The sequence below is a fragment of the Pituophis catenifer genome, unplaced genomic scaffold (genome assembly GCF_029215685.1).
Source record: "Pituophis catenifer annectens isolate HBS135680 unplaced genomic scaffold, rPitCat1.0.hap2 SCAF_13, whole genome shotgun sequence".
Taxonomy (NCBI): Eukaryota; Metazoa; Chordata; class Lepidosauria; order Squamata; family Colubridae; genus Pituophis; species Pituophis catenifer.
Window position 1 is genome coordinate 24,278,970 of NW_027256893.1, and position 25,869 is coordinate 24,304,838.

Sequence of the window (25,869 nt, forward strand, 5' to 3'; positions counted from 1 at the left end):
CTGGAGGGAATCAAATTTGGAAGGCAGAGTTCTGACTTTAACTCAGGCCTCCTGATACCCAAACCTTGATCCCCTCAGATCCCCTTCTAATATTCATGAGGACTAGCACCCACCTCTCCTTTTTTCATTGGCTGAGAAATGGCATCTGATTACAGGATGCGCACAGGTGGTCCTTGGCTTACGACTACGATGGGGACCGGAGTTAGCTGAGCAAGTGAGTCACGACCAATTTTATGACTTTTTTTTTTGCCATGGTGGTTAAGTGAGTCACAGAGTCGTTAAATGAATCCCGCTTCCCCCCATTGCTTGTTGGAAGCCGGCTGAGAAGATTGCATGTGGTGATCCCGTGATCCCGGAACAGGCAATCAGCACAGGTATTTGCCAGTTGCAAACTATCCAAATTTTGATCAGGTGACCGCAGTGTGCTTGCCACTGTCGTAAGAGTGAGGACCTGTCATAAGTCACGTTTTTTCAGTGCCGTTGTAACTTCAAACAGTGACTAACAAAATGGATGCAAATCAAGGTCTACCTGTCTGCCTTGAGGCAAATTCCATAGGAGGGGAAAGGCCCACCCCCTCAAAGTGGGGTGCTTATCACCTTGAAGCTACCCCTCCCCAAATTATCAGCATGTTGCCTGCTGAAGCCCTGTGGTGGTGCAACAATGTTCCAGCAGGGGGTGCTCTAAGGCTATTCTCAAATTATTGGGTGCAAAAGGCTTTTGAAATTTGGGGTGGGGGGAAGGACAGCAAGCCTGGGGTTTGAACTCCATTTTGTCCCCTGGCAGATATGTTCATTAGAACAAACCAGAGGAGGAACAAAAATCACCTTAATTCTTTCTTACGTCCTGCTCGATATTGGATTAACCCGTTGCAGGAAACAATGAACTGTACCAATAAATCTAACACTGATGATGTTACCTAGTTTGGGTAATAAAATGTCCTCAAGAAAAAAGCAAGCTCAAAGAGACAGAGAACCCCAGAGACGACTACCATCATCATCATCATCTCCTCCTCCTCCTCCTCCTCCTCTCTCCTCTCTCCTCTCTCCTCCTCTTTCTCCTCCTTCTTCTCCTCTTTCTCCTCCTCCTCCTCCTCCTCCTTCTTCTCCTCTTTCTCCTCCTCCTCCTCCTCCTCCTCCTCCTCCTCTCTCCTCTCCTCCTCTCTCATCTCTCCTCCTCCTCCTTCTTCTCCTCTTTCTCCTCCTCCTCCTCCTCCTCCTTCTTCTCCTCTTTCTCCTCCTCCTCCTCCTCCTCCTCCTCTCTCGTCTCCTCCTCCTTCTTCTCCTCTTCCTCCTCCTCCTCCTTCTTCTCCTCTTCTCTCATCTCTCCTCCTCCTCCTCCTTCTCCTCTTCCTCCTCCTCCTCTTCCTCCTCCTCCTCCTTCTTCTCCTCTTTCTCCTCCTCCTCCTCCTCCTCCTTCTTCTCCTCTTCCTCCTCCTCCTCCTCTCTCCTCTCCTCCTCCTTCTTCTCCTCTTCCTCCTCCTCCTTCTTCTCCTCTTCTCTCATCTCTCCTCCTCCTCCTCCTCCTTCTCCTATTCCTCCTCCTCCTCTTCCTCCTCCTCCTCCTTCTTCTCCTCTTTCTCCTCCTCCTCCTCCTCCTCCTTCTTCTCCTCTTCCTCCTCCTCCTCCTCCTCTCTCCTCCTCCTCCTCCTCTCTCCTCCTCCTTCTTCTCCTCTTTCTCCTCCTCCTCCTCCTCTTCCTCCTGCTGTCCAAAAACCCCTGTCCCTTCTAGCACTGATGATGTTATCTAATTGGATGATGAAACGTCTATAAGAAAACAACTAAGCTCAGAGAGCACCGAGGAACCCCTCACAATGAACTGTCAAATGAGGAAAGCAGGACTGCCCTCTTTTTTGCAAGTTTCCTGGAAATTCTCCAAGGCAGTTTGTGGTCAGAAGAGGGAGAGGGGGAGGGGGCGTTTCCTCCCCCTTTCAACACTGGTGCCCGCTTGGCACCTCTCCTTCCCTTGCTGGCAGGACCAATGCCAGCCTGGTTGGCCCCACATTTTGCCTGCTGTCTGCCATCCAGTGGGAGGAGATAAGACCCGGGGGGGGGTAGGGGGGGGATGCGATTGCCCGATCACAAGGCCGGCACGGGCCCTGTCCAGCAGTGCCAGCTCAGCCCAGTTGGACAGCAGCCAGCTTCAGAGCTCAGAGAAAGATTATTGAGAGGAAGATTGGGGAGGGAGGGGGGCTTGGAAGGAGGGAACCTTCCAGGATATCAGAAAGTGGGGAGGGGGAAACAGCCATCCTGGGGCCACTGCAGGATAGTCTCCCGGAAGGCTAAGGCCGGACGTGGCTTCCTGGGAAACCAATGCCCCCAAGATGCCACTTTTGAGGCTGCCACAAAATATCACGTGGCCCCAAAAGCAAAACCGAAACAAAACAACTCCAAAATAATTTTGCTTTTTCTAAACTCCTGCTTTTAGACCTGGCGAGTTTTCCCAACAAAACCCCAAAAAACGTTGACACTGCAGAGCCACACAGATCTAAAGGACGTTTCAAAAAAAACAAAACCAACAGAAAGCTGCGATATTTTTGAAAGAACAAGGAAAGGAAGATCAAAAATGAAGAATCCTGCAGGGCTGCTACCATGACACACACCTTCTGCAGAAAGCAACACGGATGAGGTTACTTCGCTGGGTAGGGAAACGTCCAAGAACTCCATTATTAAAACCCAGAACTCCAGATTTCTTCTTCTATCAAAATAAACTTTCTAGACTTTGCAGACAGTTTAGCGAAAAAGAGGAGAAAAGCAGATTGTAGCATGGAAAACTCATCTGCAGAAACCCCCACCAGTTCTCAAGGGGGCAGGCAGGGAGGGGAGACCCTTTGGGAGAGAGGGGCAGGGCTTGCCTGGGGAAGCAATTCGGACACCACCACTAAAAAGGCCCCGTCGGGTGCCAGTGGGGTTGCCCTCCCCACGAGTTGCAGAGGACTTCAGCTGGGTGAATTCTCCATTTTCTACAGGACTTTGAAAGCGGGTGGAAGGAAGCCGCCAAAGGCGTTGGACGACCACAACTGAGCCCAAAATATCTGCTGCTGAGCGAGATCGTTGTTAAGGGAGTTTTGCCCCGCTTTACGACCTTTCTCACCACGATTCTTACGTCAATCCCTGCAGTTGTTAAGTGAGCATCATGGTCATTAAGCGAATCTGGCTCCCCCCCATTGACTTTTGCTTGTCAGAAGGTCTCAAAAGAGGATCACGTGACACACACACACCCCAGGGGACACTGCAACCGTCATAAATGCGAGTCAGTTGCCAAGCGCCTGGATTTTGATCTGGGGATCGTGGGGAGGCTGCAACGGTTGTCTGAAAAACCGGTCATCCGTCACTTTTTTCAGTACCGTTTTAACGGTCGCTAAGCAAAACTGTTTTAATTTGAGGGACCACCTGTATCTCTTTGGGGGTGGGGTCCCGGTCAGCCTCTGCTATCCGAGGGCCTCCTGAAGGAGCAGCAACTGCAAGAGTTATCCGCAACCCCTTTAATGCCATGCCAACATGGGGCGCTACCCCTGGATCACCCCACAGCTTGCAGAGAGAGACGTGGGCGTGGATTATCGTGCCCTGAATTCCTAAGCAGGCTGCCCTCGTTCGCTCAGTCAGAGGTGCCAAGGACCTCGCAAACCAAGGCCAAAATGGTTTACCCAGAGGGGGGGGCAAGGAGCCCCCCAGCACCCCCTTTCCTCCAGGCCCCCAAATCTACAGACCCTAAAAGCACACACAACCCTTTAAAAAGTGGGGCCGGAGAGAAGGGATTTCACAGCAGAGGCCTCGCGGTTGAAAGTGGCCCCGTGCCAAGGACAGGACAGTGGTTGCCTGGCTGCTGGATCTCCGTTTGCCACACCAGGCTGGCACCCCGGCCATCTTGGCACCGAGAAGAGATATCGAAGCAGCTGGCATGGGAGGGGGGGGGCTGGCAGCAGCCGAGGGGGGGGGACGTCACTGGTGCCCTCCCACCAGCCAGGAGGAGCCTGGCACAAGGACGCTCGCTGTTGCTGTGGCAGCTTGGGGACGTGTGACGCAAGGCTGGCCGGGCGCATGCTCCCCAAGACACCTGCTAAGGTCGCAGCGCCCCAGGGCAACGGTTCCCGGAAAAGAAAGAGGGCAGGAGGCGGGAGGGGAGGAGGCCACAGGCTTCGCAGCCCGCCCGCCTGCCTGCCTGCCCGCTCCTTGGCAGCGCGAGGGAGCTGCAGCTGCCCAGAGCAGGTGACAGACCCAGCGGGGCTGACTCGATTAACAGGAAACAGCCAGCCTGCCCAGCCGAAGATGGGGCAGGGAGAGAAGGGGGGGGAAGCAGGCCAGAGATGTTTGCAACTCCAAGCGAAGGGCCAGCCTGCTCCTCTGCCAGCCAGCCATCCGCCCGGCAGGCACAATGACCGACAGGGTACTTGAGCGTAAAAGAGAAAGGAAGGAAAGAAGGAAAGAGACGAGAGTCAGGATGCAGGGCAAGGAAGGTGGTGAGGGGCTTCTGAAGGGGGTCTCCCCACAAAAAGAGCAAGAGACGGAAGGAAGCTGGAGTTTTAAAAAAAAATAAAATTAAAGAGCTGGGTTTTTTTGTTTGAGCAGCTCTTCCCTCCCGGATTGCTAAACCCCCCTGCCTGGACGATTTCCCACGGAGGAGGGAGGAGGAACCGCTGTCTAGCTTTGCTCTTGAAAGATACAACAGCTTCCCACATCACACTAAGCCGCAACGGGCTGGCAGACGGTGGTAGTTTAACGCCACTCTTTCTCAATTTCAACAACTGTTAAGATGGGTGGGCTTCGATTCCCAGAACTTCCTGGCTGGGGAATTCTGGGAGTTGACGTCCGCCCATCTTAAAGTTTCAGAGGTTGAGAAACACTTTGGATTTAAGCCGGAGGTACAAGCTGCAAAGCAGGACGCAGCCCGGCCTACTTTCACAAGCTGGGCATGATGGGCTTTGCAATCCAACACCTTTGGAAGGGAGTGCCGTTATAGACAAAGCTGGTACTTCAAAGCCCAACAATGTCCCAACCATCAACAAACCAGGCAGGCCTTCCTCCCTTCTCCAGAAGACATACTACACAAACACACACATACATACGCACACACGCACAAACACACAGAGCCCGCATTTGTTGACTTAGGCTTTTACAACCGCCTTTCAGAATGTTAATTTTTGACCAACTCTGCAAATACTGAGCAAATGCGTCCTTATAGGCCACCTGAGTTGAAACACAGAAGACCTTCCTGCCCCCTCCCCTCATTCCCCGACCAGGTTGGCAAGGACAGGACAGCACAGCTGGAGTTAGGCTCCTGCCCGGCTTGGGACGGCATCTCCTAGAATCCCCTCCTGAGATTTTGGGTGGCATGCTGGGCAGGACCCAAGCCGGGCAGGAGCCTCACCCCAGCTGTGCTGTGCAGTCCTTTAGGGCATGATAAAGCTAATGTGGCTTTTAAATATCATCCCGTTTAAGACACGCCACCTGGGGAACATGGAACAGCTACAAAACCAGGTTGTGCCCAAAAATACCTTTGTGGCCCTCGGCACGAGAAGCGTTTTGCAGGCGAGAAATTAATAGGCAAACACAAATGGCTAACCGGTTGCAAGATACTACAGATGTACTACGGAAACTCCACCGAGGAGAAAAGACAGTCAAATCAAGGGAAGAACTGGTGGCAGAGGGGACACCAATGGGTTCCCTCTGGGCAGTTATTAGCGAGGTTTAAAGTAGACCCCAGAGTTTGAGGATTTGAAGTCAGTAAGGCTGAGTAATGGAATGGAATTGTGTACAAATGACGAAGAGGTAATTGGTGAAATGTAGAAACTTCTCTTGATTAATTTTTGACCATGGAAGGGGATAAAGATATTGTGTATCCACGTGGCTATGTATGTTTCAAATGCCCAGGGCTCCTGGACTTATTTATTTATTTATTTATTTATTTATTTATTTATTTATTTATTCAATTTATATATGCCGCCCTTCTCCGAAGACTCAGGAAGGCTTACAATGCATTAAGCAATAGTCTTCATACTTTTGTACGTGCCCAGGGATTGCCAACAGGTAAGATAGAAAGAGTCCTAGGACCCTAAAAGTAGGCTCTGCCCCCCGTTATTCAAAAGATGCGAACTTGGTTCTGAAAATGGGAGTCTCCTAAACACCCCTGGAGGCCATCATTTTATTTGGCCAATGGAAGGTTTGTTTCTCCCACCCTACAAAAAAATAATAATAAGTTGCAAGCTTTTAAGATTCCCAAAACTGTTTGCCAATTAAACCATTCACGTCTCTCAGGTGAGGGCACCCTAATGCTTCCGGAGCCACTTTGGTCAATGGGGTGGCACTCTTGGAGGGGGCCCCAGAAAGTGTTTCCCCCCCACCCCCACCCCCGAACAGGCTAATCTTGGAGAGCTGAAACTCTCCTGCCTTCCTGGATGGAGCAAGTCCTGGAGGAGAGCAGATTGCGTCAAGCCAAGGGTGCCGTTTGCACAAACGAAGGCCTTGATGGGTTTACGATCCTCCCTGGAGAACAATAGGCGAAGAGGCACTGCAGATGTGCAAGAACACACTTCCTCTTCCACAGCGGGCTGAGCTCACACCCCTCGGCTGTTTGCGCCTTGCCTGTTCCAACCTGCCTGCTTGAACCCTCCCTTTTCTTAAAGGTAAACAGCCCGGCTCCTGACAACCGACGCAGAAGAGCCTCGCTCAGCCTTGACAGGTTGAAGATGTGGGAAGACTTCAACTCCCAGAGTCCCCCGGCCGGTAGGACAACAGTTCCCCCCTTCTCCGTAGAGCAGAGGTCTTCAAACTTGGCAGCTTTAAGACTTGTGGACTTCAACTCCCAGAATTCTCAAGTCTTAAAGCTGCCAAGTTTGAAGACCTTTGCCGTAGAGTCTCCTGCCCGAGCAGGGGGCTGGACTAGAAGACCTCCAAGGTCCCTTCCAGCTCTATTCTGTTCTAATCCATCTCGCCTGCAACTAATTGCCTCCTGTGTAAGGCTCCTGCTTCGCTTTTAAATCCTAGCCAAGAGCTAGACGAAGCCTGCTGGAAATCTACAAAGATCTCTCCACCCCGGGCAGGACCGAAGAAAACCGAAATTATCTGCCACAGAAGTGCCGACACCTTCGCCCTTCCGCCACAGATAATTCCCCTCGAATCCACAGCTCTTGCAAACCGTCCATTAGAGGCAAGCCCTAACTGCTTCATCTGCCCCACAATTCTTGCCATCCAATTAAACTCTGAATTCCCAGAGAGAGGAGTAAACCGAGAGCAACGGCACCCGCCGGGTGTAATCTTCCAAGAGATACAGGCTCCAGTCCAAGGGATGCTATGAAAGCCAGACGCTCACCAAGAGTTCAGGGGTGCAAGCCCTAACAAAGAGGCTTAAAATTGAACACCCCCCCCAGTCCAGTTCTAGCCTCAGTTCTCCTTCCGCAGCCCGAAAGCTACCATTCCTTTCTAACAAAGAGTACAAACCCATCGCCCTGCCTATTTCAAGCGGCCCTACAAAGGAAGCACCATTCGGGGATATGTGGACAGTCCCCATCTTACGACAGCTGCTGGGATCAGAATTCCTATGGTTAAGCAGTCGTTAAGTGAGTCACGCCCAATTTTATGACCTTTTTATGACCAGGTTGTTAAGTGAACCTGGCTTCTCCCCTTGACTTTGTCGGAAGGGTCGCAAATGGCAATGATGCGACCCCCGGAGTTTGCCGCGACCGTCGGATATACATCCCGGTTGCCAAGCACCCAAATTTTGATCCTGTGGGGATGCTACAACTGTTGTAAGCGACAAGGAGCGGTTGTAAATCACATATTTCGGTGCCGTCCCAAAGGTGCTTTTTCAAGAGGCAACTGGACTTTCTGGTTTTTCCTTGAAGACCTTTTGCTTCTCATCCAAGAAGCTTCTTCAGTTCTCATCTCATCCAAGAAGCTGCTTCAGAACTGAAGAAGCTCCTTGGATGAGAAGCGAAATGTCTTCAAGGAAAAAACAAAAAAAAAGTCCAGTTGCCTCTTGTAAAAAGACATTTTTCAGTGCCGTAGAAATTTCCCAACGGTCACTAAACGACGACTGTAAATCAAGGACTAACCCATCCTGGATCCACATTCCTGGGGTGCTTGTAGAGTCTTGCAGTGTGGGGCACTTGTAAAATCCCCCCCACCCCAAAGGCACTACGGAGTCAAGCTGCTAACCCTCATGGCCTCCGTCCGAAACCCACACCACTCAAAGTCGCAGAAAATAAATGCGCGGATCCCTCTCTTCTCCCACCCACCCCCCCGCCTCCCCCCTCTGAGTCATTAGTGGGGCACTCGGTCATCCTGCAGAGCCCGGCTGAAAAAGAAGTCCTGGACTTGGGAGATTAGCGAGCGGGCTGTGTGTGGGCGGCTGGGAAGGCCAGACAAAGGAGCCAGGAGATTGGTCTCTCTGCAAGGTCACCAGGCCTGGAAGGAAGATAACAAACAGAGAAGGAGCTGGGCAGGCGAGGAGGGGGCAGCTGAAAAGGGCCAGAGGGGGATGTTAATGCAAGAGAAAGCGCCTTGCTGGCGGGAGGGATGGCCAGGACAGACCCTGGGAGATGCCCCTGTCCTCGCCCCTCTGCTCTAGGTCAGAACCGGGCACTTCCCCTTCCATGCAAGGGCTAAGAAGAGGGAAGGGGCTGACCGGCCCACCAAAAACAGAGCTAGCCCAACTCCAGGCTCCCCTCCGCAGGGGGAACTGGCTTTCCTCAATGCCTGCGTCTCCAGCAAGAGCGGGTTAAATGGAAGGGAGGGTCTGCAGAGGTCAAGGAAGAGCAGCCAATGAGAAGCAAAACGTTTTCAAGGGAAAATACCAAGAAAGTCCAGTTGCCTTTTGAGCGGGGGGGGGGGAGAGAAAAGCACTTTCGGGACAACCGTGACTTGGATGATTGAGAAGCTCCAGAGACATTCATCCATCTCAACCTTGGCCCACCTGCTGTGGGCAGCAGGCAGGAGATGTCTCGGCCACCACCCTAAAGGACCGTTCTCAGCCCTACCTCCTCTGTACCCCGAGACCCAGCAGGAGGAACGTACAATGGGAGCTTCTAGAGCCCCCCAAATGCAACAGGTAGATCTGTGCTCCTCAGATGGGGATAATGAGTCGTCTTCTCCTCCTCTTCCTCCTCCTCCCCCTCCCCCTCCTCTCAAGAGATCTTTCTGGAAAGGCAAACGCTCCCTTCCCAGGCCTGCCTTGGGAGAGACTCACACATCCCGACGGCCCGATCATGCCGCTAAGAGAGCATGGTAGAGCCGTAAAGAGGATTTACGGTTAAATGCAAAGGGCCTTAGCAGCCATAATTTCTCCTCCTCTTGACTTAAATGGATTTTCAACTTCAGAAAGGAGAGGCAGCTGCACACCGGGAGATAGATGCCTGGTGAATGCAGGTCAACGACCACGTTAGGCAAAGAAAGGGAGCTTTTCCTGCCACAGGGCAACCAAAGACAGGCCAAAAGAGGCTAGGGAGATTGACAGCAGCCGAACCTGGTCAGAGGCTGCACCGGCGTGAAGCTCACCTGCTTCTGAGAAGGATCTCAGCCAAAGGGATGCGCCCATCACCCAATCGGGACCAAAACCGGATATCTAATGTGGCACACCTCCATGTCCCAGAGGCTGACAAGAATAAATTCCAGGGTAGGGGAGACATAACTGCAATTTTGCACCAAGGAGCCCACAGTCTTCTTTCTCCTCTTCTCCGTCACTCCATAAACCCTTCTACCTTCTAGCACTGATAATGTCATCTGGTTGGGTTGTGAAAGGTTGCAGGGAAACAACCAAGAGAGCACCAAGGACCTCACAGTCCTCCTCCATCCAAAAAGCACTGGAAGAAGAGGGGGGGTTTGTCAGCCGGGGCTTCCACCCCGGCAACCTTAAGGGGGGGGACCTTTAGCAGCCTCCCCTCCTAAGCTCCAGTGCTCCCCGTTGGACGCCCTGCAGAAACATCTTCATCAAGTGGCACTGGATAAAACCAACACTGCAGCTGGCCGAAGAAGAAAAGGCCCTTTGCCTTTGCCTCTCGCAACGGGTGACCCTCATGTTCTGGGCCCCACTTTGATGGGGGGGGTGGAATTGGGATGGGCAGGGAGGCTGACCCTCCCCAGGGCCTTCGCATCCAAGATAACAAAGAGAAACTAACTCGGCTCTGCTGACTCACCCAATCTGGACAAGGTAATCTTGGATTCGACTATCAAGCCAAAGCTGGAAAGGACAGACCAGAAGCAACTCCTTTGGAAAAAAAAGACCTTTCCCAGTAGAAATCCCCCCCCTTTCCCCAAGCAGGCAGGAGGGGGAGCAGTGGGGGGGGGTTGGGGGGTGGAAAGAGCAGAAGCAGAGGACTCCCCCACCCCTCGAGGGACTGGGGCCAGCCTCTTTTGCTCCCCCCCAAAGGGGGCTGGGGGAGGATTTTTAACAGCATGCCAGGAATTCTGTTGGGACAAGCCACAAAAATTCCTTCTCCGAGTTCATGGCCTCGGTGTTTTTGTCCAGGTCTCTCTCCCCTCTCTGGAATTACTCCGGGCAAATTACCCAAACTCCAGACTGGGCAACCTGTAACCTTAGAGCGGAGGCTGCACATCCCCAGCCCTTTATCAAAGCCACTGTTTGATTTGAAGCCAGCGTGTCTCTCTCTCTCTCTCTGTGTGTGTGTGTGTGTGTGTGTGTGTGTGTGTGTGTGTGTGTGTGTATGTACATGCGGCACATACACAGGCAGGAACAAAAGCCCACAGAATCCCGGCACATGCCTCGCACGCACACCGAAGCCCCCAGGGGCACCTTCTTGGGCATTCACAGACATTTAACGTGTCTCTTTAAGGTCTGCCTCGGCTCAGTACCCTGACATGCCTAAACGTGGCATACGTACCCTGGGCTTTGTCTTAAACATGGTCTGCTGAATATTATAAAGCAAGCAGGGTTTACAGAATGCATTAACCGGGGGAGTCCCAACATCGGCTACTTTAAGACCTGTGGACTTCAACTCCCATAATTCCCAAGCCAGCGAGGCTGATTGAACACTTTTATGATTTCGGGATTTAACAGTTGCAACCTCTGAATTTCCGCTATGCAAGTCTGACTTTCTACCATCATTCACGCAAATCACTTTGAGGGTGTCTGATGGTGGCACCATTTCCGATGAACCCCTTTTCCCCAAAGATTGATTTTCTCCCTTATTGGATGATTTCTGGCTACCTGGGACAGCTCAACTCCTACAAGCCTCCCTGCAGACGCCATTGAAAGAGGCAGAAAATACAGGAAGGGCAAAGAACGCGAAGAGAGACACGGCCTGGCCAGGATGGGGCCAATTTTCCAAGCTGTTGTGGGGCAAGAGGCTCTTCCTCCTTTTCTTTAATTCTTCTCACGCATAAAACAAAGAGAAGGGAAGGGAAGCGCCCCGTTGCACAAATGCCTGTTTGCACAATGCACATATGAATCCTGCATCCAGGTTTGGTTCACCACATTATAAAAAAGATGTTGAGACTCTGGAAAGAGTGCAGAGAAGAACAACTAAAATGATTATGAGCCTGGAGATTAAAACATGTTAAAAATGGTTGCAGGAATTGGGAAGGGCTAGTCTAGTGAAAAGGACTAGGGGTGACATGAGAGCAGTCTTCCGGTATCTGAAGGGTTATCATAAAGAAGAGGGGGGGTCAACTGAAGGCAGAACAAGAAACAATGGATGGAAACTAATCAAGGAGAGAAGCAACCGAGAACTCAGGAGAAACTTCCTGACAGTGAGGGCAATTAACCAGTGGAACTGCTTGCCACCTGAAGTTGTGGGTGCTCCAACACCGGAAGTTTTTAAGAAGAAAATGGACAGCCACTTGTGTTTAATGGCATAAGGTCTCCTGCTTGAGCGCAGGGGGTTGTGGATTAAAAGACCTCCAAGGTCCCTTCCAAATCTATTATTCTGTATTCTATATTCCTGTTTGCAACCGTTGGTCACAATTTGGCTCCCTGCAGTCACAAAGACTATCTAATCGCTGGGAAAAGAGCCAGGGGAGGGGCCTTCCCTCCCACCCCTTTCTGTATTGCACAGGCTTTTATTTCTCTTTTTAAAAAATCTTTTTCAGGCTGCTTGTCTCCCGGCCCAGTCAGCTTCTCTCGGTTGGCGCGAGGCCCTTGACAAGCTTCATCTGCAAAGCCAACTCAATGCTGGGCATCCTGTCTGCAATTTCCTGCCAACGAATCAGAGTTTCTCTTGTTCTTTCTTTGTGCAGGACGGCTCAGTCCTGCTCTGCTACGTTTTGGGCAGTTCTGCCGCACGCCGTTTCTGGATCTCGCTCGACGCTCCCTTCCCTGCCAATTTCGAGAGTCTGGCCGGCTTGCCAATTTCGGTCCTGCACAATTCCTCCCCCCCCCCACCACCCACCTCTGCACCCCGGAAAGACTGAACCGGTGTGTGGGGTTGCTTTGAAAAGAGGCATTTCCCATCCAAAGGGCGTGAAGAAAAGCAGGACTGGCTCTTTGGATACGGCCAGGCGAAATCCCAACTCTGGGATTTTTTTCTGCAGTTTTCCCAAACCGTCCCGAGTCAATTGGGCTTTTGAGAGGCATTGAGATTCAAGTTCGCCTCTTGTTTGACTTTGCTGTCCCTCTATATTTGCAATATTCTTTTTAAAAGAACAAGAGGCGACGCCAAGGGTTAGTGCACACGGGGTAAAAAACCTCCCACCGTGTAACTTCTCTTCTCTAACTGCAGACCGGGGAGTAGCATCCATGGTGCTGGGCAACTGTTGTACTGGAGGTTTTCAATAAAGTACTGAAGGTTGTCAAAAACAGACTAGGCAACCATCTGATGGTATGAGGTCTCCGGCCTAGAGCAGGGGGTTGGACTAGAAGACTTCTGAGGTCCCTTCCTGCTCTATGTTCTGGGTTCCAACTTGCTAGCCGCGCCGGAGCGCAATGCAAAATTGAACTTACGCAGCCAAAGAAGCCCGTTCCTGCCCATTCCGAGTTATACTTTTTTGGGGGGCGGTTTTACATATACGTGTGTTTATTCTTTGATGCATGACCGTAATCAAGCCTGCAGTCACGGCCCTAAGTTGTGATAGTTGTTAAGCTATAGGCTATTGAATGGCCATGGCCAATTTCATGTCGGTTTTTATTTTTACAGCTGTCGTAAAGCGAACCCTGAAGTTGTTAAGCAAACCCTTAAGTTTGCTATGGGACTGTTTTTTTTTTTTTCTGCTGGAAACGAGAAGTAAGTTTCCATCAACAATCTGGGCCATAAGTTTCCTTTAAGGCAGTGTTTCTCAACCTTGGTAGCTTGAAGATGGGTGGACTTCAACTCCCAGAATCCCCCAGCCAGCAGTCCACCCATCTTCAAGCTACCAAGGTTGAGAAACACTGCTTTAAGGGTCCATCATAAGTCAACAGGTGTGTGTATATATACGTATACTATACACACACATTCAGGTAGTCCTCGACTTACAACAATTCAGTTTAGTGACCGTTCAAAGTAACCATTCAGCCCTGAAAAAAAAAGTGGCTTATAACTACTTCTCACACTTACGACCATTGGGGCATCTCACGTGATCCAAATTCAGACGCTTGCCATCTGACTCGCATTTATGATGGTTCTTGCATCCCGGAGGTGGGGGGGGGTGTCACCTATTCGATCCCCTTTTGCCGCCTTCTGGCCAGCGGGAAACCCAGATTCACTTTACAACTTTGATGGGACAAAAGACTCCCTTAACAACTACCTTGCTTGCTCGCTTAGCAACAGGAATTCGGGGCTCCGTTGTGCGTCCTAAAATGAGGACCTCCTGTATTGTCTACCTTGCCTACTCCCCCACGGATTCTGGGCAGCTTACAAACGCCAACCACAACGCCGTGGAAGCTGTTTGTAAACCCGAAGCAGCTTTCTGGGGCGGTTGTGAAAGTCTCCTGACCACTGTCCTGGTTGCAGGAGATTTTCACAGCCGGCCGATTCCCGCGTCCAGCAGGGTGTGAACCGAGACACAACGCCAGCTCCTCACCTACCCAGCCAGGAGCACCGGCCCCACCCAGTGAAGTAGGTGTCCAGTCTTGCAGCTCAACAGGCAGCCACGGCAAGACGGGCTCCCATAACTGGGCCAAACACCTTCCCAGGCCAACGCCTCTATTTGACTCGGGACGGTTACTGACCTGAGCTGAAAAAAGTCAGGTTCTGACTTCAAATTCTCCCTGGGTCTTTAACTCCTTATAACTCAAACCACTGTAAACATAAACTGAAGATTAACAATGTTTCATTCAAAAGCTATATGAAACTTCTTAGTCTGATACTTGTTTCGAATATAGTCAATCCATCTTCTCCATTCCGATATGTATCTTTCGTTTGAGTGATCTTTAAGATAGGATGAGATTTTCGCCATCTCTGCCAAATGCGCGACTTTTAGTGTCCATTCCTCAATAGTAGGTGGATCTTCTTTCTTCCAATACTGTGTCACCAGTAGCCTGGCTGCTGTTATTAAATTTAAGACCAACTTAGTCTCTGTCACAGTACAATCCATAACTATTTCCAGGACTCCCTACACACAGTCACTCAGGCGCTCGTCACTTCCCGCCTGGACTACTGCAATGCTCTCTACATGGGGCTCCCCTTGAGGAGCACCCGGAGGCTCCAACTGGTGCAGAATGCGGCCGTGCAGGGGATTATGGGAGCGAGGGGCCGCTCCCATGTGACACCTCTCCTGTGTGAGCTGCATTGGCTTCCAGTGGTCTTCCGGGTGCGCTTCAAGGTGTTGGTTACCACCTTTAAAGCGCTCCATGGCTTAGGACCTGGGTATTTGCGGGACCGCCTTCTGCCGCCGATAGCCTCCCACCGACCAGTCCGCTCCTACAGAGAGGGACTCCTCAGGGTGCCGTCAGCCAGGCCCCTCTAAGCGGTTGACAGAGTCAGCCTCTTGCCCCCAACAATCTGGGTCCTCATTTTACTGACCTCAGAAGGATGGAAGGCTGAGTCAACCTTGAGCCGGTCAGGATTGAACTTTCTTGCTGTGGGCAGAGTCAGCCTGCAATCCTGCATTCTAACCACTGCGCCACCAGGGCTCAGTTGTTAAGTGAATCACGGCAATCGTTAAAATAATAACATGGTTGTTAAACGAATCTGGCTTCCCTCCACTGACTTTGCTCGTCAGAAGGTCTCAAAGCGATGAGTGTCACATGACCCCGTGACACTGCAACCGTCATAAATATGAGTCAGTTGTCCAGCATCTGAATGTAATCCACGTGACCATGGGGATGCTACAACGGTCATTAAGTGTGAAAAATGGTCAAAAGTCACTTATTTCAGTGACGTCGTAACTTTGAGCAGTCACTAAGCAAACCGTTGTAGGTCAAGGACTACTTATATTGCAAAGGGAAGCCTGGGAAAACCCAGAGAGGCTACCCTGCAAAGCCAGAGGAGATTCACATGTTTCAAAGAAAGAGAATGGAAAACGTTGCCTTTAACTCGGCCTCCGAACTTCCAACTGAAAACCACCGGAGCGTTGGCAAATTCAATTCCACCCGAAGCATCAAAGCATGCCAACAGTCGTCTGAAGATGGAGATTTATTTCTCTATTTCGATAATTTAGGGAACCGCCCATCTCCCATGCCCACACATCCTGAGAACTGGCAGCAGAAGGCCAGGGAGTCTGGCTGGGTGCACACATCGCATTAAGCCATAAATCAGGGTTTGCTAACCACAACCACAATGTTCAAATACCACACTCCGCTGTAATCCAAGAAACAGGGTGGGGAGCTAACCACGTTTACTCCCCTAATTCAAGGACAGCAGAGATGCAGCTCTCCTAAGGAAGGCCGCTGCGATGCAACGCATGGAATCGTTAGGGGGGCGGAAATTGGTAAGTCTTCGTTTTTAACCATGGTTTATGGAGGAAGCCGTAACCACACGGTTTGCATTTAGAGGTAATGCCTCAGCCACGTCTTGCAATATACCCGATCTGGATTATTAACCAATTCTGTTACCCAAGCAAACCCATCTGAGCAGGGCTTAACTGCCGCTTTGAGAACTTCCATCATCTTCGAAAGTGATCCTTTTAGGCCAACCATTTTCCTTCACAACCTCAAAGCCATCTACAAGTAGAGGCCACCAACACCATCTGGGCTTCTACAAGAAGCCTGTCTGACTTTCAGCCCAATGTGCTAGGAAACATGCCACAATTAATAACCGAACTCTATTTTATGCTATCTTGAAGAATCTTGAACACCTGACAGCGTTCCTCTTAAACCAAAGAAAGTCAAGACAGGGAAATCTTGAGCTTCTTCCTGACACTTTCCTGTTTTCCTGGCTAATATTTTACTAACAGTTCATCACATATTTTATTAAAGGTCATCTTTCTACACTTGTCCATCATCAATGCTGAACAACACCACAACTCCCCAGCCACATGTTCAGTGATGGGTTGCTACCGGTTCACCCCGGTCCGCCCACCCACCCGGAGGTCATCAAATATGCTCTACGCATGCACAGAAGCTTCTGCGCATATGCAGAAGTGGCACGCACACGAACGAAGTGAGTGCACGCGAGCGAACCAGTAGCAAAGGTAAATGAAACCCACCACTGCACATGTTTTAGTTTTAGGCCTTTTTAGTCCCACTAGATGCTGTTTTAGGACCTCTTTCCATAGTCTCTTGAGACTGAAGGATGCCAATGATGACATGTTGTGGTCTATCAAGAATCTACCAGCACAGTTTCATGGCTACCTTAAGAAATTTTGAGCATCTAAAACATATGAAGAAACATATGGCTAGTTTAGAGAAAAGAAGAAGTAGGGGTGACATGATAGCAGTCTTCCAGTATTTGAGGGGCTGCCCCAAAAGAAGAGGGTCAATCTATTCTCTCAAGCAGAGGTCTTCAAACTTGGCAGCTTTAAGACTTGTGGACGTCAAAGCTTTGCTGGCTGGAGAATTCTGGGAATTGATGTCCATAAGTCTTAAAGCTGCCAAGTTTGAAGACCTCTGCTCTAAAGCACCTGAAGGCAAGACAGGAAGCAACAGATGGAAACTAATCAAGGAGAGAAACAACATACAACTAAGGAGAAAATTCCTAACAGTGAGAACAATTAAAGCAGTAGAATGGTTCTCTTCCAGGAGCCTCCAGTTGCTCCATCACTGGAGGCTTTCAAGAAGTAATTGGACAACAATTGGTCTAGAATGATACAGAGTTTCCTGTTTGAACAGAGGGTTGGACTAAAAGACCTCCAAGGTCCCATTTCCAATTCTGTTATTCTGTTACTGTTCTGTTACCGTTGCCATACAGATGGCCTTACCAATTCCCCCCTCTAATCATCTTTAAGATATCCCCTTTTTTTTATTTGGTAGAGCTTTTCGTCCCTTTGGAGCCAATTATAAAATTAAGTTACAAAAACAGTAGAGTTAAATTATGAAAGAAATTACGGAGAGCAATTCAGCACTATCGGTCTACAGGGCAACTCTTTATATAAAAAAGGAGAAGAGGGCCCAATTTTTGGAGGTGGGGGGAATGAGCAAGCAAAAGAATGCTTGCTTTCAAAATTGGGCTGGATTGGGTCAAAAGGACAAAACATTCCTGGGAAATTGCTAACGGGAAAGAAGGTCAGGAAGTGAACTGTGAATATCTTCTTAAGCCAGCGTTGCTCAATTTCGGCCACTTTAAGAGGGGTGGACTCCAACTCCCAGAATTCCACAGCCACGGGGAATTCTGGGAGTTGAAGTCCACCTCTCTTAAAGTGACCGAGGTTGAGAAATACTGTTCTAAGCCCCCCCCCTCCTCATCCTCTGATCCAAAGTGGAGAATATACAACAACTCCTTGGCTGATTCACAATACACATCAACATACACAAACCGGCCACCATGACCAAAGAAAACACAATGTTTCTTGCAGCCACTGTTGTAAAAGGGGCTGGGAAGCCTTCAGCAAAAAAAAAAGAGCTCTGCAGTTTTTCCTCTCCTTTATATATATATATATATAGTTTCATTTATTTCCTTTTTGATGCAGATGTACCTGAGGGTTTGTTTTTAAACCTGCTTTAAACTGCGGCTGTTCTTGCTCGCCTTGTAAACCAGCTTGGACACGCTTGGAAGGGAAGAGGCAAAAAATAGAAAAACGAACTTTGAATACTATTCTGTAACACTATTCCGCCCCCCCGACCCCTCCCAAACTTCCAGCCATCTGGGTTTTAAACTCCCCAAATTGAAGCCACTTTAAACCGGTTGCCAGAATCCGCTCCCCGCTACACGTGTTAAAAGTAAAAAGACCGGCTATTCATCCAGGACTTCCTTGTCCAATCCGGCAAGATTAATGCAGAAAAACGGCGATTCCCTTATAGGATTCTTTCAGAGTTTACAAAGGGACTCGATACTCTTTCAAGTGGACCCCGAAAAGACGCGTGGAGGAAAAGGCTGCGCCAGGGGGGCGCATTCCAGCTGGGGAAGGGGGGGAAGGGCGCAGACATCAACCACTGGAAGCCCCCGCAAGCGAAACGGGACGCCCGAGGATCGCTCGCCACTTGCGAGGCACCGCTGCCCATTCATCCCGTGGCGGGGAATTCCCCGGGCGAGCAGACGCGCCAGAGGTTTCCCGGAGGGGGGGCGGATTTCCTGGGACGGGGGGAGGGGGAGGCGAGCAAAGCGCTCAAGACAGGCAGATGCGCGTCCGGGCCGGAGAGCGCGGCGCTTCTCACAGCCCCCCACCCGCCCCTCCCCCCCCTCCCCTCCCCTGCTCAGCAAGCGGCTGTTGCAAGGGCTCTCTCCTTTGCAAGCGCCCGGACTCCCTTCCTTGCCAAGCCGGGATCCCGACCCCGAGCGGGACGCCCCTTCCCCAAGCAAGCAAGGCGCGGAGCTCTCCAAAAGCGGCCGCGGCGCGCTCCTTCTTCTGGGCAGGCGGCCAGCATCCCCGGCCGCTTTCCAAGCCGCCCACGCCAGGCTTGGGGGGGGGGGGTTGATGGTGGTGGCAAGGCAGAGCCTCTGAGCACGCACAGAGAGCCCCCTCCGGGTAACGTCACCCTCCCCTCCCCTTCCCCCCCCCTTCCCCTCCCTCCTCGGGTCCGGGGAAGTCGGCGGGCACCGGGAGCGCCGGCATGGCAGGTCTGCGGGCATCCCCAGCCGCCCTCCTTCACTCACCCAGGCCGGGGGTCCGGGCGGCCCAGCGGGGGCTCCTCCGCTCCTCCATGGCCGGCGCAACTTCCCCGGGCGCGCAGCGGGCGCAGCGGCAGGGCGCACGGCAGCCCTCGGCCTCGCTGCTCGCGGCTGCCTCGCCCGCCCGCCCTGCCTGCCTGCCTGCCCCACTTCCTGCTTCTGGCGCTGCTGCTGCTGCTGTGCTCGCTTCCCCCGCCCGCCCGCCCGCCCGCCGCGGGGCCCGGCCCGAGCCAGCCCAGCTGCTCCTGTGCCGCCGCCACCGAGTGACTCACCGGCTCCAACCGGGCCGCGGGGGCCTCGCCGCCTCCCGCCCCGGGGAAGAGCCGGGGGGTGGGGGGGAAGCCCGCAGGGGAGGCGGGAGGGGGATCCCCACGCGGGAAGGCAGCCCCGCCGCCGAGCCCCCTTCGCCAGTGGCCCTGCGGAACGGAGGCAGCCGGGCAGACGCCGGCCAAGCTTCGGTTTTGGGGAGGGGGGAGACGTCGGGCCGAAGCGGCACTCTGCACGCGCTCAGGAAAGCGCTCCGCATCTCTCTCCCCTGCACACATACAGAGCCTCCAAACTCCAGCCCAACTCAATTGCGCCCACCGACCGGCGCATCTCCGAAGGGGGGTATTTAAGTTCGGATGGCGCGAGGCTAACGGGGCTTTTTGTTGGTTGGTGCCAACCCGGACCTCGTTGGGGCTCAAAGCCGCTGTTGGCACAACCAGGATCTGCTCAAGAAAGCACCGGTGTGAAAAGCTGGTTTGGGTGGTCCGCAACAACTAGCTGGGAAGGGCAAACCCCAAAGGAACAGGGATGAGGGCGATGGGGGAAGCCAGCAAGCAAATTCCACGGGGGTGGGGGTGGGAGGCATTTCCTTGACAGCTCCCCCCCCTCCAAAGATGAACTGAGCTTGGAAGTTCCCCCAAACTTTAAATCAGAAGTAGGGTGAGGAGAGAGAGAGAGAGAGAGAGAGAAAGGGATCTGGACCTCCTACAAATTTGGCTTTTCTTTTTTTTAAACAGGCCCTTAGGAAAGCCTGATAAACCCCCCACCCCCCACCCTCAAATAGCTGGAGGACATTTCAACAAAGAGGGACTTTAGTCAGATCAGCCAAGCAGCAGGGTGTCCACACAGATAAGCAGACCTGGGCATGGGGGGGGGGAAGGAGGGAGGGGTCCCAGCTTTGCATTTTGGCAAATTTTGCTGGATTATTTGCTCAGGGCGCGCGGGTGCCATCTGCCGGCGGCGCTGAAAATTATAATCGTAATTGTAATGCCTCTCAGGATTTGGAGAAAGCAGCAAAACTCACTTAGAATAACTTTTGTAGTTCCTCCCCCCCAAAAAAAGCATTTTCCCAGCTGTTGTGGGAAAATCCTGAGGAAACCACATGGGGGGGGAGCTGGGGCTGAGAGGTATTAAAACAAAGCCAAGAAGCCCCATAGAAAGTCTCCCTATCATGGTAGTCCTCAATTTACAACAGTTTGTTCAGTTACGACAGCACTGAAAAGAGAGACTTACGACCGTTTTTCACGGTTATGACCCTTCTAGCATTTCCAGGGTCACATGATTTACATTTAGACAACTGGTTCGTATTTATGACAGCTGGAGTGTGCCCTGGGATCACGTGATCCCCTTCTGGGACCCTCTTGACAAGCAAAGTCAACGAGGAAGCCAGATTCCCTGAACAACAAGGAAAGTCTTAAAATGGGACAAAACTCGCTGAACGGATGTCTCACTTAGCAACGTAAAATCTGGGCTCAGCTGTGGTCGTAAGGACAGCCGAGAAGCCCCATAGAACGTCTCTCTAATAATGCATGCTGGCTGGGGAATTCTGGGAGTTGAAGTCCACCCGTCCCATTGAAAATCTCTTCCCTAATAGGCTTTCGTCCTGCCCACTGCAAACTTTCTACATCTGCAAGTGAGCAGATCTCCCGAGATACACTCTACAGAGGTTTAAAAAAAAACAAAAACGGGAATTTAAAACAGAAGGGTGCCTTTCATTTTTGGCTCCTAACACCCATGAAATCACTTGTAGCTTTCTTCGTGCCAGGAGCTGGATAGGCGAAGGGGTGGGGGGGGTTTCAAACATGGTGTGGGTTTTTTTTAGGAATCCCTGTCCTGGAAATTTAGTAGCTGAACCCTATGCGGCAAAATTACAGAGCAGAGAGTTTGGGAGGCACCTTAAAAGTACACATTTTCCCATGCTGACTGCTCCAGATTCCCAGTGGAGCATCTGAAATCCGTTTGAGAAGTCAGCAGTTTTGTTTTCAGGCGGGACAGAGCTTGAGATGGGGGGGGAAGGGAAGGGGAGGGGGAAGGGGAGAAGGAAGGGGTGCAAAGCTCACCCAGCACCGACAAGCTGCTGCGCCTTGCCAGCTGCACTGCAGGCGAAGAGGCCGGGCAGAATCAGATGCCTCCCCCCCTCTTGGTGAGTTGCAGGGATGGCCGGGTGGCACGAAGTCGGGGAAAATGAGGCTGGATGAGGAAGAACTGGAGTGAAGGTCACTCTGGGAAAGCGTGTGATGAGAAGGCCGCCATAGAATTCTTGCTCCCAAAGGGAGGCGGAGAGAGGAGGGGGAAAGAAAATATTTTCTGGAAAAGCGCCTGCTGGAATGCGTTTGTTGGTCTTGAACTTCCTGCAAAAGTCTTATCCTCTCCACTGGCTGCAAGAGGCCAGCGGAGAAATTCCCCCTGGGGACCCCATTGCCCATCTGGGGTCTTCCTCTGAGGATTGCACATGCTTCCAGACAAGGATTGGATTGTGCAACCGAGGGCTTCATTCACAAAATTTTAAAAAGGGGGAGGAAAAGATCCAGAAGAATTTTCCCTTTGAAGATTTCCTGTGCCATCCCGGCTTCTCTTGCAACATTTTCCCACAAAGGGGAGGAGTGGAGGCAGAAGGGAAGATGGGATGGCTAGCCACTGTGCATATATAAAGGTAGTCCTCAATTTACGACAATTGAGCCCAAACCTATCCTGGAAGCCCTGATGGGGGGGAGGTTGCAAATGGAGATCATGTGACCCTGACACGATCGACTGTCGTAAATGCAGGCTGGTTGCCAAGTGCCCAAATTCTGATCATGTGACCTTGGGAACGTTGCAACAGTTGTAAGTGCGAGGACTGGTGGTAAGTCTCTTTCCAGGGCCAACTTTGAACAGTCAGACTAAACCAGGAGTCTGCAACCTTAAGCACTCAAAAGAGCTATTTGGTCCCATTTCCCACAGAAAAGAAAACAGTGTACAAGCACACACACTTCCATGGATGCCCACATACACACCCCTGGTGTAGCAATCAACACAGCACTTACTTGTAGCTGGCAGGGCTACTTCGTCCACATTCAACGTGGTCCTGCAGTCCAGCCTGGCTCCGTTTCCCGCAGCTGTGCCCTCTGCGGTGCCCGGAGGATGCTGGGCAGTCTCGTCTGCCACCCCTGGATTTGCACAAGATGCCTCTGAAGGCAGGAGGGGGGCCTAGATCAAAAGAAGGGAGAGAGAAAGGGGTTAGCGGACGCCATCTGGACACCGGAGGCCATAGCTGAACCTCACCTGAGCTCTCCAAAGAAGAGTAGGTGATTTTGTTTCCCCCTGCAGTTGGAGGTGGGAAGGGGAAGAAGACTCTCCCACAAGCAGAGGTTGGAGAGCTTCCAGCTTGACATGGACCAGAGGCAAACATCACCCAGATCCATGCTTGCTGGAGCATCATTCATCATTCACTGTCCAAGATGATAAGTGGTGCAAAACCAAAACTAAACCAGCCACACACCCTTCTTGGAGGACAGCATATGAACCAGGCCAAGTTCTCAGATCTGGGCTGATGCCGTGGAGAACTTCCACCAGGCCATACCTATAAGCCAAACCTTTGTGCTACGTAGGGGCTACTGCCTTTCGGAGACACATGACATAGAACTGGCAAGAAGTCCCCAAATTGTCGAAGAAGATAACTGCAAGGAGTACGAGATTAGCAGGCCCATCTGAAGAAGTTAAAATGTGTCTCCAGAGACTTTTCGCAAGCATCTTTCTAATGGCCGGTCCAGGATGAGACCCCCTTGTGGAACCCTCCCCAAAGACCCCCAGACAAACCCATGTGCAACCACCAGACCCAAGGAGGTCTTCTGTCCCAACTCTTGATGGAAGATGCTCAACTCCTCCCAGCTTAGACCTCTGCAAGTAGGAACACCTCGAAACCTCCTCACTGCTTTGGTGAGAAGTCTTAAGTCCTGACCCACATCACTTTCAGAATCAAAGAGACAAGGTGTTCCAGGCCAGGTGAACACAATAAACAAAGGTGTGCCCTTCCCAGCTAGTCCTTGTTTCACCTTTCAAAACCACCTTGAGTTTTGACACAGGTGTCCTTTCATTTATTTCCAGCAGGAGTTGGGCTGTGTGGGTGTGTATGTATGCCCAGACACGTGAAGAGGTGGTCATTTCATACAGGTATGGGAAACTGAACCTTCTCATCTTATTAAATTGTGTATTAATAAGTACCAATAAGAATCAGAGGAAGTGGCTGTTTTCAATCATCATCTTAATAAATCCTTAGATATATACCCTTCCTTTCCTCTGGGCCATTTCTTCTCAACCTTGATAACTTTTAGGAAGCGTGAACTTCAAGTCCCAGAATTCTCCTGATGGCTGGGGGATTCTGGGAGTTGATGTCCACACCTCTTAAAATTGCCAGCTTTGAAAAAGCCTGCTCTGGGCACTTCCTTTTTCCTACTACGGCTCATAACTCCTACTTAGAACAACTCTGAAACAGTCACAGGGAAAAGCGGACCCCACCATGGTCTCTTCCAGGTGGGATCCTTGTGGTTTTCAGCTTTCATTTTTCCAAAGGACAAAACAGCCAGCCTTCTCCCTCACTTCTCAGAGACAGACTTTACAACAGAGTGCAAAAATCTCACCTTCCTAGAGATTCGAACTCCAGCGCCCTTCTCTCTCTCTCTCACATACACAATTACCCAGATTTATCCATGCCAATGCGTGCCCAGGGACTTAAGGAGCCTGGCTTATGCCAGCCAATGGCTTCTTCTCATTTCTTTGATTCTGCCTCCACCCCCCACCCATCTACCCCACCCCTCCACAATCTGTGACCAAACCTGGCATTTTCACCACCGTTGTTGTGGTTCTGGATTACACAACGCCTTGATTTTCATAGTAAAAGGCGTGTGTCTTGCAGAAGAAACAAACAAACACGTAGGCCAGCTCCTGGCTTTGCCTGCCTCCCTCCCTCCCTCCCTCCCTTCCTTCCCCAAAGGCAGTCCAAAGATAACAAAACAGAGCAAGCTTTTCCTATATAAGGCAGGACCCGCATGCGAAACTTGTCAGCTGTGGGGGTGACAAGCAGGAGGAGATGAAAGGAAAATGGGCTCCCTGTCTCTTCCCCCCAACGTTTTGATGTACAATGGCCAGGCCCTCTCCGGTTGATAAATAGAAGGAGGGTGGTTGTGTGTTTTTTTTTTAATGGCTGATCCAATTTTTTTTTTAAGGATTAGTCCTCTAAAGCCAGAGCTGCTAAATAAGATGAATGCTTCGCGCTGAACGCGGTGGCTGCCGTTGCCACAAAGCTCTTAGGTTCAATGAGGCTCGCAGGCACGCAAAAGCATATAAATCTACCCTTGGCTTCCTGCGATGGCTTAATTTATGGGCTCCATATGGTAATGCCTCTGCCGTTATAAAAAAAACCCCTCAACCCAGCCCTCGACGGATCCTGCAACCCTCGGCATGGCTCTGCCGCCTCCCCAGCGAGCTGGAGGGCACCTGGGTGGGTCCCAGAGGGACACGGGGGCCGGAAAGAGGTGACGGTGAAGCCAGGGCCACAGAGCACCCTGGAACACGATAGAAAAAAGACGTAGAGACTCTGGAAAGGGTGCAGAGAAGAGCCACCAAGACGATTAGAGGCCTTTGGGTTAAAACATACAAACAAAACGGTTGCTGGAATTGGGTATGTCTAGTTTAACAGTTTGTGGGGATGCGGCGGCTCAGTGGCTAAGACGCTGAGCTTGTCGATCGAAAGGTCGGCAGTTCAACGGTTCGAATCCCTCGTGCCGCGTAACAGGGTGAGCTCCCATGACTTGTCCCAGCTTCTGCCAACCTAGCAGTTCGAAAGCAGGTAAAAATGCAAGTAGAAAAATAGGGACCACCTTTGGTGGGAAGGGAACAGCGTTTTCCGTGCGCCTTTGGCGTTGAGTCATGCCGGCCCCATGACCACGGAGACGTCTTCGGACAGCGCTGGCTCTTCGGCTTTGAAACGGAGATGAACACCGCCCCCTAGAGTCGGGAACGACTAGCACATATGTGCGAGGGGAACTTTTCCCTTTCTCTTTTTTAGTTTAATAAAAAGAAGGACTAGGGGAGACATGACAGTGGTGTTCCAGTGTCTGAGAGGCTGCCAACAAAGAGCAGGGGGTCCAGTACCAACGATCAAACTCCCCTCCCTTAAAAACAGAACTATCCAAAATCAGCATCCAGGAAGCTTCCACCTCATCTCCACTTCAAGGAAACAAGACAAAGCTAAGCAAAAGTTTCTAGTCCTGAAAATCTGAAGATGAAAAGGGGTCTTCAAGGGAGGGGGGGCAATTGTTGATCAAGCTTTCAGAGTTTGGAGGGGGTCAGAAGCAAAACAACAACAACAACAAAAATCCCACTGACTTCCGATCCGCAGAACCAAAGCTTTCCCCTAGATGAGCCACTCATCCAACTGTGTCTGGGGGCAGAATCCACTCAGCCCACCCCCATCTTCGCTTTTCTTTCATATGGCAATCAAAGGCTGTGCCAGCTACAGAGGTGTTGGAAGGTCATTTAAGGTAAACTTTGGGAG

The 25,869-nt window shown here is 51.3% G+C and overlaps 1 protein-coding gene across 2 annotated transcripts in view; it reads right to left on the reverse strand.

The window, feature by feature from the left end:
• Nucleotides 1-25,869, reverse strand: part of GSE1 (Gse1 coiled-coil protein) — a 233,702-nt gene that overhangs the window by 164,965 nt on the left and 42,868 nt on the right. The window contains exon 2 of one of the 2 annotated variants that reach the window (XM_070952873.1): nucleotides 22,361-22,523. In XM_070952873.1, coding sequence (XP_070808974.1) covers nucleotides 22,361-22,523 — 163 coding nt within the window. Of the gene's footprint in view, nucleotides 1-19,055; nucleotides 19,201-22,360; nucleotides 22,524-25,869 lie in introns of those variants that run through there. The other variant, XM_070952871.1, reaches the window with a different exon arrangement.